This window comes from Brassica oleracea, chromosome C1 (genome assembly GCF_000695525.1).
Source record: "Brassica oleracea var. oleracea cultivar TO1000 chromosome C1, BOL, whole genome shotgun sequence".
In the NCBI taxonomy this organism is placed as follows: domain Eukaryota; kingdom Viridiplantae; phylum Streptophyta; class Magnoliopsida; order Brassicales; family Brassicaceae; genus Brassica; species Brassica oleracea.
Window position 1 is genome coordinate 41,107,615 of NC_027748.1, and position 13,352 is coordinate 41,120,966.

Consider the following 13,352-nt stretch of genomic DNA (forward strand, 5'->3'; position numbering starts at 1 on the left):
TGCCAGCGTGTATTATTGGAATGTCTTGATTGGTTAAATATATTAGCCTACGTGTACATGCTAGAAACACTCCATATTCACCTTTTAGTATAGTTTAGATTCTTAGACACATAGAGCTCCTTCAACGTGCTAGAGGCCTTTGATAATCCTTCCAACGAAGTGATTTCATTGAAAGATACGTCAAAGACCAAAAGCCTTGAGAATATGCTTATATCTGGTACTTCCGCTAGCTTGTTATCTCTGAGAATCAGCTCCTACATATACAAATGACTATCAATCGTAAGGCCTCGAGAGATCATATTTGTGAAATTCGCAGAATCAGAGAGTGGATGATAATAATCACCTCGAGATCGGACAAGGCGTCCCAGCGAGAGAGAGGCTCGACGGCGGAGTCTTCGATTAGGTTTTGGCGAAGAGAAAGCTTCTTGAGCATAGAGAGGTGAGCGATCCTCGAGTCCAGTTCCGATAAACGGTTCACCGTGAGATCCAGGTCAGTTAGCGTCGGAGGTAACTCGATTGAATCGAGATGTAGTGGAGTATTGATTGTGGAGTTCTGGATCGAGAGAACTGAAACGATGGTGAAGAAACGGTGAAGACGAAGAGCGAGAAGCGTAGAGCCTCGTGTTATCCGTCTTGGGTTGAATTTTTTTTTTTAATTGAACCGGGTAGCAAAGCCCAATGCTAACCGACGAAGCCCATCGAAACACAGCAGAGCCCATACGAAAGCAAGAGCCTCGTGTCTTTTGCCAGCGTGTATTATTGGAATGTCTTGATTGGTTAAATATATTAGCCTACGTGTACATGCTAGAAACACTCCATATTCACCTTTTAGTATAGTTTAGATTCTTAGACACATAGAGCTCCTTCAACGTGCTAGAGGCCTTTGATAATCCTTCCAACGAAGTGATTTCATTGAAAGATACGTCAAAGACCAAAACCCTTGAGAATATGCTTATATCTGGTACTTCCGCTAGCTTGTTATCTCTGAGAATCAGCTCCTACATATACAAATGACTATCAATCGTAAGGCCTCGAGAGATCATATTTGTGAAATTCGCAGAATCAGAGAGTGGATGATAATAATCACCTCGAGATCGGACAAGGCGTCCCAGCGAGAGAGAGGCTCGACGGCGGAGTCTTCGATTAGGTTTTGGCGAAGAGAAAGCTTCTTGAGCATAGAGAGGTGAGCGATCCTCGAGTCCAGTTCCGATAAACGGTTCACCGTGAGATCCAGGTCAGTTAGCGTCGGAGGTAACTCGATTGAATCGAGATGTAGTGGAGTATTGATTGTGGAGTTCTGGATCGAGAGAACTGAAACGATGGTGAAGAAACGGTGAAGACGAAGAGCGAGAAGCGTAGAGCCTCATGTTATCCGTCTTGGGTTGAATTTTTTTTTTTAATTGAACCGGGTAGCAAAGCCCAATGCTAACCGACGAAGCCCATCGAAACACAGCAGAGCCCATACGAAAGCAAGAGCCTCGTGTCTTTTGCCAGCGTGTATTATTGGAATGTCTTGATTGGTTAAATATATTAGCCTACGTGTACATGCTAGAAACACTCCATATTCACCTTTTAGTATAGTTTAGATTCTTAGACACATAGAGCTCCTTCAACGTGCTAGAGGCCTTTGATAATCCTTCCAACGAAGTGATTTCATTGAAAGATACGTCAAAGACCAAAAGCCTTGAGAATATGCTTATATCTGGTACTTCCGCTAGCTTGTTATCTCTGAGAATCAGCTCCTACATATACAAATGACTATCAATCGTAAGGCCTCGAGAGATCATATTTGTGAAATTCGCAGAATCAGAGAGTGGATGATAATAATCACCTCGAGATCGGACAAGGCGTCCCAGCGAGAGAGAGGCTCGACGGCGGAGTCTTCGATTAGGTTTTGGCGAAGAGAAAGCTTCTTGAGCATAGAGAGGTGAGCGATCCTCGAGTCCAGTTCCGATAAACGGTTCACCGTGAGATCCAGGTCAGTTAGCGTCGGAGGTAACTCGATTGAATCGAGATGTAGTGGAGTATTGATTGTGGAGTTCTGGATCGAGAGAACTGAAACGATGGTGAAGAAACGGTGAAGACGAAGAGCGAGAAGCGTAGAGCCTCGTGTTATCCGTCTTGGGTTGAATTTTTTTTTTTAATTGAACCGGGTAGCAAAGCCCAATGCTAACCGACGAAGCCCATCGAAACACAGCAGAGCCCATACGAAAGCAAGAGCCTCGTGTCTTTTGCCAGCGTGTATTATTGGAATGTCTTGATTGGTTAAATATATTAGCCTACGTGTACATGCTAGAAACACTCCATATTCACCTTTTATTATAGTTTAGATTATTGTTGTTGCTTACAAAACTGTTACATAATCTTCCAAAATTTACACTGTAGTTCTTCGATGATATTGGTCCGTAGACGTAAACTCAGGACTTACAAGCCGCGACTCACGGCAAGTACTCCCATTTGAAAAAGAGAAGGCAATAATTAGAAGAAATATTTTAAAATAGAAATTCGAATTAAAAATTAAGAGAAATTAGGCTTCAATAACTTCATGCATCAGCTCAGAATATACAACCAGCGACTTTTATATCCAGAAAATTCAAATTCTTGCGAATTTTTTTTTTTTTTCCAATTGTATTTCCTAGCTATAATATTATGCGATAATATGCTTCATAATGAAATTAAAAGGTAAATATATAGATTTGTAACTTTGGGAATATACACTGTCATACCATTCAAAAAACACACACACACATATCGATTTAATACCGCTAAGACATTGATTAATCATTGTACCAACAAATTCCAATAACATTCGTTAGACCTCATGATATTTTTATTCATATCGATGTAACACACCATTAAACATGATATCCACACAGATTTGTCGGTATGTTTCACCATAAAAGTATCAGATTTTTTCCAACTAACATTCTTTTATATTTGATGACATGTGAACCATGTTAATGAAATATTATTGTATATTGTTCGAAATAAAGTTGAATGGAAGTTATGGAACCCATTTAATTCATACCAAAATAGCCAAATCTTACTGCTCAACTCTCAAAATTTTCATTCAAGTGGTACCCAATCACATTCTTATGTAATAACAGAACAAGTAACGGCATTTCCATCTACTTTTCTACCGTTTTGAATCTTCTGATTACTTAAAGTCTTAAATAAAAGGTTCTAGATGACATGGTGAGAGAATATCATCGTCATTAGGACGTGTTTTAGAGAACAGAAACAGCATCAAATATGACCGCATAGCGCAGTGGATCAGCGCGTTTGACTTCGGATCAAAAGGTCGCGGGCTCGACGCCCACTGTGGTCGCATTTTCATTCTAGTTTTGTTTGAGATTTACACAATTACGAACAAGTGTTATACTGGCAGAACGACGTATCATGGTTTGTTATACAATTTTTTTGTTTGTATCAGTATTAATTAGTTTGAGTAGCAGTCATAGAACATTGCATTCTAAGCACAACTCAACCATGCAGAAACTGTATAACTCCATCTATTATGCTCACACCCTTTTGTGTTAATGTATCAATCGACATTGATCTTTTTGACTATAACACGCCTACCGTTGTGATAAGTAAACTTCGAATTTCAAGTGAATGATGGACGGAATAACAAGCTGGTAGAGATGGGCACAGATAAAATGAAAATATCAATAAGAACCAAAATCCATGTTACTGAAACTGTTTGACACCATAGCACAGGTAAAGAACCAATAACAAGTTTCCATCAAAAAGAACAAAAGCTGAAAACAGAGTTTCTAATAGAAAGATTTAAACTTTGATGGCGTACTTCCTGATCGGGAAGTACATTTCCTTCTTCTTCTCACGCTCTGTCTTCAACGATAGCTGCAACAACAACAAAAAAAGCCAAGAACAAGATCAACATCACAGCTTTGGTAATAATCAAAACAAAACTCACGTCTTGTTTTTATATGACTAAATCAGACAGACCTGATGTTTGGTGAGGCGCCTGCGGATAGCACGTGTTTTCTTGGGACGGAGATCGAGAGGGATGAACTTCTTGTTCTTGTACGCTTCTCTGAGAGCAGACTTCTGCTTCTGAGAAGTCACGGTCAACACCTGAGCTATGGATTTTCGGACAACCTTGCTGGTTCATTACAAAACACATAACCGTTTCAGACATTCGAATCACGAAATGTAACAACCAAAACCACTTCCAGGTCCGAAAATAAATCTAACTAACTCTGAACTGAAACATGATTAAGCTAAAATCGAAATCTAAAAGTTAGGAAGGAGAAACGTACATTTTGGAGAGCTTGTTGGGAGCACCTCCGGTGACCTTAGCGACACGGAGGAGAGCGAGCTCAGCCTTAAGATCCTGAAGCTGGTTCTGAAGATCGCTCTTCGACTTGTCTCTCAGTTCGTGAACCTTAATTCTCGCTACAAACACAATAAAAACAAAATTGAATCAGATGTAATCCTTAAATGAATCCGATTGAGAAAAAAAGATTCATCGCCATACCCATTGTGACGCTTGAATCGTATTCAAATGATGCGCGGCTGCTGCTTGTTGGCTCAGAGAATCAGAAGCCCTAGGAACGGGAGGAACGGTATTTATATATATGAAGCCAGTTTTTTTAATCAAATAGTGATGGAACCTTTAGTGGGCCTTATAAAACCCATTAATTATCTGTAGCTTCGTGACCAACATAGTAATTTCAAATTTTTTATTAAGTTTGATATGATCCAACATAGTCATTTCGAAGATAAGATGTAATACATCGGGGAATGTAATTATAACTTATCAAAAAACAGAAACTAGATTGATTTGGAATTAGCTGCTGTCCGGCAAGCTTATCCGCAACTTTGTTATCATTCTTTCCAATCCAAGTAAACGGGATATCTTCAATTTTTTGAACCCACCATCGGACCTCTCGGACCCAGTTATATGTATCGAAATGGGGTTTTTTTGTTGTTAAGTATGTTAATAACTTTCCCGCAATCTTTTTCGATAATCACTTTCATATATATTCCTTGTTCCAACAATGTTGCATAGCCATGATAATTGCTTGAAGTTCATTTTCTCTATCTAATAGAGCTTTCCTGCCAATTCCTTGTCCTGCTCCCTTATATGTCCCATATTTGTCCTCGTAAGACCCATCCAGCCTGGCTTGGTATAGCCCGCATTAATACAAGAACCATCAATGTTGCATTTTATCCAATTTCCTATATGACGTGTCTATATGTCTGACATATCTCTTCTTTGCAAGTGCGACGGAGTATAGTTATGTGTGTCCATTATCATGACCTTTTCATGCCACTCTTTTGCATCATATCTGGCTTGCTGTAATAATTTCCTCCATGAAACTGTTTTCTTTTGAAAGATTAACATATTACGACTCTTCACAGCCTCCATATAATCCATAATGGAAGATCTTGTAAATGCCTTAAGAGTATTTGAATAGCTGCACAGAAGGCATTCCCTAGCTTCTATTTTCCTCCAATTTGGTAGTAGTGTCATTTATTATTGCATTTGAAATACCAAAGGCTCTCCAAACTTGTTGAGCATTTGTACATTCAAAGAAGATATGGACTTTTAACATCAATACATTGTCTTCCAATTATGTTGATGTATGTATTAGAACAGTCAACACCACTTCTTTATGTTATATTATCAAAGCAAAAGTTGTGTGCATCACAAAGTGTTATTACATTTAGTTATTCCTCGTGGATCAAAATATTTGAATGGTCTGATTTTCTAAATTTCTAAAACGAGTTTCTGTAATTTGACCTTATTTTAGTATGAATGAATATGAATGATGATGATGGTCTTGTACTCGCTGACAATATACACTATGTTTGGATAACTCACTAGTGTCGTAAACGATTGTGATGAGTTCATATAATCGTTGTAGAGCTTTACTTAGTAGTACATCTCAATGGTCTTGAAAATATAAGATGAGAATCACTAAAATGAATATTTATTAAAAACAGTTAAATTATAATGTATAGAAAAAAATCTATCGATATATAAATATATATTCATCAAAAATGGATTATACAAAACATATATTTAGAATTAAAAGAAAACAGAGATAGACAGAATGACAACATACAGTTCTTCATCATGAAAAATGTAACAAATAACCAAATTTACTTCTCAAATAATCCTATAGATAGATAAATTGGATTTTTTTGTTACTTATTTCACATTAAATTTTGTTTACATATTGTTACATATATAGAACTGAAAATTTCACACATATCTATCTTATTATTGTTAAATCTATCTTATTATAATTAAATCAATATATTTGAAAGTATATTCTATCACTCTTTTTATACTGTAAAATTGTTTGAAATTTTATTTTATAATTTTGAATAACATAATATTTTAGATGAATAATGTAATACTAAGTTTAAGAGGACTTAGTGGTTTGTATTACATAAAATATATTATAATATAAGATAGTATTTTTATTTTATCTAACATTGACTTCATTTTTATTGTGATTTTGTAAAAACATGAAGAAGATATACAATGGAAAATAATTTCATGTTCAAACATGTAGAAGTTAGACCATATATTATTGGGAAATTAAGATGATTTGAAGACTTGTGTGATTTAGTGTTGCAACTTCAGATGTATAAGGGTTATGTATTTCTTTAGTGGGGGTACATTTATATAAAATGTTTGTATCGAATGGTGGTGTGAAGTAGGTATACCCATCGTGAGCTAAATCGTGTTCGTGCCGCTGCCACTTGTTGGCACCGAGAATCAGAAAACCCTAGAAACGGAACGGAATGGAATGGGATGAAAGCCTCTTTTTAATCTAAAGGGGGACTTATTCAAACAAGAATTTGTATGGAATTTAGCGATTTTAAAAGTTGATGAACTTTTAAAAGTTAATTAAACTTAACAAATAGTTTACATAGATTTTCATTGATTGTGATTGATCTTCATAGATTTGCATACATTTTTTTTTTTTTTATAAATCCTTTTAAGGAAATATGTAAAAGTTATTTTAGGAAACTTTTCAATTTTTTAAAAGCTTTCTGTAAGTAGAGACGATAGTAAGAGATGATATACGGATCTGAGATGATGTACAACAAGTCCCTGAGAAATCTTCGTGGCCGAATCAAGTCACAAGATCGATCGAGATCAACTCTTGAGGATAATCTATTGTAGCCATCTTGGACCTCATGTTGCTACGTACGATTGGAATCGATGTTCCTTAGTAACATTAGTAGCGATGAGTTGAGCCACCTCAGTCCTTCCTTCACCCACATGATCCAATTTCCACTACGAAAAGACCCAAGGAGATGATGAATGTTTCAGAAATGATAAATGAGTGTTGGGTAGTTTTCTGTCCATGGCAACGATAGGAGTTGCGCCTCGAAGAATGAGTTGGTAGAAAGAAAGATCGTCAGCCATGAAAAACAGCTTTCCACCACTATTGCTTACGCTATTATGCCAAGATGATGACACTCAAGCATTGATGCTTCTTGTTATGGTGTAAGAACATCATCGCTGCTTTTTTTTCTTTGTATATGATTTTATTCTTGTTACAGTTTTGAAATAAATGGGCAAATGTTGAAATTATTTTACTTGTTTGTGGACCGCTACGGAATCAAAAGTGTATTTTCTATTATATGGATATTAAAACTCTTATGGGTATACATCAGATTTTCAAAGTTGAGTCTCATGAGTAAAAAAGTAAAGAATTTATATCCCAATAACAATAGAGTTTGATAAAATTAAAAAATCAATCATAAGTAAACTTTTTGATATTACCCTTAATGAATAATTTTTATATATAGTATTTGTTATATAATTAATTTATTTAGACAAAATTGTCTATATATTTAAAATAGTTCGTATACGAAGATTACAAGAATGAGGTATATCTCCTTTTGATTATATGATTTGGTTGATTTCGACGTACTTTTTGTTTCTATCTTTATTCTTTATTATTATCCTTATTATCATTGGACTTATCTTTCTAAATAAAACAAACTATTTAACCAAGGCTGTGTATATATACGTAAGTTAATCCCCACGTCCTGAAAAGCTTCAAAATCAAACTTCTAATATCTAAATAGCATCTTTTTACTCAGTGCAAAACATGTCTCATCTACGTAGGAAGCCATCTACTTTAGTCTTTATTGATGATATTAAACCAGGGAACAATAGTTACAAATTAAAGGTGTGCGTTATGAAATTGTGGAAGCTGTGGAGATAAAAAAAAGTTATCTCAATTGAGATGGTTCTTGAAGATGCAATTGTGAGTACACTACGATATTATTTTTGATGATTTATGTTTTTAGTTTATGAAAGATTATCTAATTTTTTCAATTGTTGGGAACAAGGATACATGCATCCATTGATGAGGATTTGATAAAAATATATGAAGGAAAGGTGTCTGAAGGTGTTGCTTTTTTTATAAGCAATTTTACACTTGTTAATTATGCAACAGAATATAGGACAAATCCTTTTCCGTACAAGTTGACGTTTTATCGAACGACAAACATTACTCCGTGTGATGATTTTTCTTCTTACTTGCCAAACAAGTATCTGAAGAATTTTTTACAGATTCATTCTGGGATCTTCAAGAATGATGTTTTGATTGGTTAGTAACTTTTTAATTAGTATATGTATAGTTAACAAATATGATTAGTTAAATTTCTTTGATTAGTTAAATTTCTTGAGCAGAACTAATTTCTTAATTTTTTAAAAAATTTACACATCTTTTCTGGTTAAGATGTTGTTGGTCAGATCGTTCATGTTGGTACTCTCACTGAAATTTATGCTAAAGGAAACAAACTAACAAACTAAGGGTCTGACTGGTGACCATTCGGGAAACAAGAGAAACAAACAGAAAAGGAATATATGAGAAAAAAATAGCATGAATGAAAAAGAACGGTTGTTCCTTCTCAAATTTAACAAGGAATAATTTTATCCTTTAATTCTCTACAAAAACAGGAATGAGAGAGAATGACAAGGAATTATTATTCCTTGCGAATGGTGATTTTTTATAGGAACGTTAGGGAATGCATTATTCCCCATCATTCCCCGGTCACCATTCATACCCTAAATGTTATTTTTCGGGATAGACGTAAGTGCCTTCAATTCATATTTCCATTTTTATGAATGTCTTCATTCTATTAGTTTGATTTTTATTAATGTCTTTTTGTAGTGCTTCAAAACAGAGATAAATTTGACTTGCACTCTTTATATATAATATAATACTAGATTTTGACCCGCGCTTTCAAAGCGCGAGTTCATTTTCATTTTTTTTTCAATTGACAAATATTTAGTAAATGTCATATTTCATATATTTGTGTTTTATTTTACAAAAGACTTAAACTTTTTATCTTTTTTATCATGTTTCATTTTAAATGACTATTTATGTTTAAAAAATTAAACTTTATTTCTTTAATGAATTAAGTTGGTATAACTCTAATAAATTAATTTTATTATGTGGTTAATATTTTTAATAAAAAAATTATATACTTTTAATACAGATTTATACTTTTCAATGAAAAAAATCAATTTTTTTTATGAATGCTTAAATTTTATTAAGAAAAGAAAAAAAAATTAAGAATGGTTGAAAAAAAATTATTTGAATTGGACTCAATGACCCAAAGGAAAAAAAATGTGAGAATTGGATCTGATTACTTAATCGGCCCAAATGGCCCAAGAGAGATCTGATGTGGACAGTGGGCTGGATCCGAAAAAATGACCCAATATAGATGTGTTATTAATATTACTTGATTGCCCTTAATTAAACATGCAATGTTAGTAAAGAAATGACAGGTTAAGGTAAAAAGGACAATAGGATACTCCTTTAATAGTATAGATATTTGATTTACAAACTAAATAAATTAATTATATAACAAATACTATATATAAAAATTATTCATTAAGGTTAATATAGATATTAACCGCTCTAACTTTCAACGTGACACCTCCATTGTGAAAATTTAATTCGCAAATAATGGTATAGATTTGGTAAAATAAACTAAAAAATTGTTGATATATATATAAATATTAAATTGGAACAAACCTAACCAGTGAAGATCCCAACCAAGCCCAAAACAAAATTTATAAAATTCAATTGGACTTTAAGACGAATAAAGCTTGAAGATAATAATAATAATAATAATAATAATATGTTTATTGTTATTTTGCATAGACAATAATATTTATTTTTATAAGAAAAAACGATACTTTTTAAGAAAAATAAAACGTTAGTTTCTTTTTTAATTACCAAATACCTCAGGAAGATGACTTCAAAATACTTTGTCATTTACAAACAACTCGATGTACAATAAATCATTGTTTGGTTTCTTAGTATCGTATACTTTTTCGGGTACATGATCACAAAATTTATCACTCTGTTCTTCAAATTAAAAATGCACGGAAAATATTCTCAAAATTATTTTGCCCGCGTGGACGCGGGCTGGACACCTAGTTAAAAAATCAATCATAAGTAAACTTTTTGAATAACAAAAGATTTTGAATGGATTTTCAAAATTTTATAATTCACCTTAGACTCTATCTACCAATAACCTCCCAAAGGAGATAAATTAAATAAAACCCTCGGGTCTTCTTAGTAGGCTTTAAAAAAGCCCATTAACTATCCGTAGACAGCTTAATGGGTCTTAAGAAGCCCAATGTTCTTATTCTTTGGGATCTTACTAAAGGAAAATGTCGAGCTGTATATCAGAACGGAACATTCTCGAACCTCTCAGATCGATACGCGCTTCAAAAAATTTTCTAAAGATCGAGAAAAGGAAAAGCGGGTGAAGATTCGTCCCTACGACCGTCGGATTAACCACCGAAAAGATCGTACGGTTACGAATCAAACCATCCAACAACCTCTCTCAAACCCTAGCTGAGGCTCCGTATCTATAAATAGACTTCTCCTTGGAGCGAAGACAAGAGAGAACCACTTTGCTGTTAAAAGTTTTTCTTTGTTCATTCTTTATTAACGAACGATGGCTGCTAGTAAAGGAGAAGGTCCAGCTATTGGAATCGATCTCGGTACGACTTACTCGTGCGTCGGAGTTTGGCAACACGACCGCGTTGAGATCATCGCTAACGATCAAGGCAACAGAACGACGCCGTCTTACGTCGCGTTTACCGACAGCGAGCGTTTGATTGGTGACGCCGCGAAGAATCAGGTCGCCATGAACCCTATCAACACCGTCTTCGGTACGTATGCCTTTGTTTGTACGATTGTGATACTGTTGGGGTTTAATCGCAATATTGTGAAACTATTAGGTTTTGATTGTAACATTATTATTTAATTATGTTTGACAGATGCAAAGAGGTTGATTGGTCGTAGATTCAACGACAGCTCCGTTCAAAGCGACATGAAGCTGTGGCCCTTCAAGATCATTGCTGGGCCTGCCGAGAAGCCCATGATCGTTGTGAACTACAAGGGAGAAGACAAAGAGTTTGCAGCTGAGGAAATCTCCTCCATGATTCTCATCAAGATGCGTGAGATTGCTGAAGCCTATCTCGGTTCCGCCATCAAGAACGCTGTCGTCACTGTCCCAGCTTACTTCAACGACTCTCAGCGTCAGGCGACGAAAGATGCTGGTGTCATCGCCGGTTTGAACGTTATGCGTATTATCAACGAGCCCACGGCTGCTGCTATTGCTTACGGTTTGGACAAGAAGGCGACTAGTGTGGGTGAGAAGAATGTCTTGATCTTTGACCTCGGTGGTGGTACTTTCGATGTGTCGCTTTTGACTATTGAGGAAGGTATCTTTGAGGTGAAGTCTACTGCCGGAGACACTCACCTTGGTGGTGAGGATTTTGACAATAGGATGGTGAATCATTTCGTTCAAGAGTTCAAGAGGAAGAACAAGAAGGATATCAGCGGGAGCCCGAGGGCTTTGAGGAGGTTGAGAACGGCTTGTGAGAGAGCGAAGAGGACACTGTCTTCTACTGCTCAGACCACCATTGAGATTGACTCTCTTTACGAGGGTATTGACTTCTACTCTCCAATCACACGTGCGAGGTTCGAGGAGCTTAACATGGATCTGTTCAGAAAGTGTATGGAGCCTGTTAGAGAAGTGTCTCCGTGATGCTAAGATGGACAAAAGCTCTGTTGATGATGTCGTCTTAGTCGGTGGCTCAACCCGTATCCCTAAAGTCCAGCAGCTGCTTCTCGATTTCTTCAACGGCAAAGAGTTGTGCAAATCCATCAACCCTGACGAGGCCGTTGCGTACGGTGCAGCTGTTCAGGCAGCTATCCTCAGCGGTGAGGGTAACGAGAAGGTTCAAGATCTCCTCCTGCTCGACGTCACGCCGCTTTCTCTCGGTCTTGAAACCGCCGGGGGAGTCATGACTGTGTTGATCCAGAGAAACACGACCATTCCCACAAAGAAGGAACAAGTCTTTTCAACTTACTCAGACAACCAACCTGGTGTCTTGATCCAAGTATACGAAGGTGAGAGAGCGAGGACCAAGGACAACAACCTGCTGGGAAAGTTTGAGCTTTCTGGAATCCCGCCGGCTCCCAGAGGCGTTCCTCAGATCACTGTCTGCTTCGACATAGACGCCAACGGCATCCTCAACGTCTCTGCCGAGGACAAGACAACAGGACAAAAGAACAAGATCACAATCACCAACGACAAGGGAAGACTGTCAAAGGACGAGATTGAGAGAATGGTTCAAGCGGCAGAGAAGTACAAGACAGAGGACGAAGATCACAAGAAGAAGGTTGAAGCCAAGAACGCACTCGAGAACTACGCGTACAACATGAGGAACACGATCAGGGACGAGAAGATTGGCGAGAAGCTAGCGGCTGATGACAAGAAGAAGATTGAAGAGTCGATCGAAGCGGCCATTGAGTGGCTTGAAGGGAATCAGTTGGCGGAGTGTGATGAGTTTGAAGACAAGATGAAGGAGCTCGAGAGCATTTGCAACCCGATCATCGCGAAGATGTACCAAGGTGGTGAAGGTGGTCCAGCTGGTGCAGGGGGAATGGACGATGATGTTCCACCTTCTGCCGGTGGTCCAGGTCCCAAGATTGAGGAAGTCGACTAAACTTATCAATCTACCTACTCTGCCTCTGTGTTTGTATTTCAAACATAATGTTTCTCTATTTTTGTCCCCTTGAGGGCCTTTTTTGCTTGAATATCGTTACGACCCCAGGTTTTCATTTGTTTTGGTTTAGCTATAATATTTTCTTAATCAGAGCAGAAACTTTTTTGGTTAGTGTTTCTATTCATTATTAATACATTATAGTTATTATTTTCATTAATATGGTCAAATATTAAAAGGCGACTAAAATTGAAATCAACAAAATCCGCCTTTCCTTTACTAGCGTTGTTTTGTTGACTTAACTTCGATAGAT

General features: G+C 36.5%; 2 protein-coding genes and 1 non-coding gene across 3 annotated transcripts; 2 read left to right on the forward strand and 1 right to left on the reverse strand.

Moving 5' to 3' along the window:
- Positions 1-3,254: 3,254 nt before the first annotated feature.
- Positions 3,255-3,328, forward strand: TRNAR-UCG. The gene has a single exon. It is a non-coding gene; the product is annotated as a tRNA-Arg (tRNA).
- Positions 3,329-3,653: 325 nt separating this feature from the next.
- Positions 3,654-4,633, reverse strand: LOC106292644 (60S ribosomal protein L35-1). The gene is made up of 4 exons (XM_013728276.1): positions 4,502-4,633; positions 4,284-4,419; positions 3,970-4,126; positions 3,654-3,864 (listed from the first exon to the last, which is right to left on the reverse strand). The coding sequence occupies exons 1-4, from the start codon at positions 4,503-4,505 to the stop codon at positions 3,790-3,792; spliced, it is 372 nt and encodes a 123-aa protein (XP_013583730.1). The 5' UTR covers positions 4,506-4,633; the 3' UTR covers positions 3,654-3,789.
- Positions 4,634-10,736: 6,103 nt separating this feature from the next.
- Positions 10,737-13,213, forward strand: LOC106322574 (heat shock 70 kDa protein 3-like). The gene is given in 3 exon segments (XM_013760671.1): positions 10,737-11,197; positions 11,306-12,060; positions 12,062-13,213. Coding segments are annotated over 3 exon segments (1,953 nt in total). The 5' UTR covers positions 10,737-10,980; the 3' UTR covers positions 13,043-13,213.
- Positions 13,214-13,352: the final 139 nt, after the last annotated feature.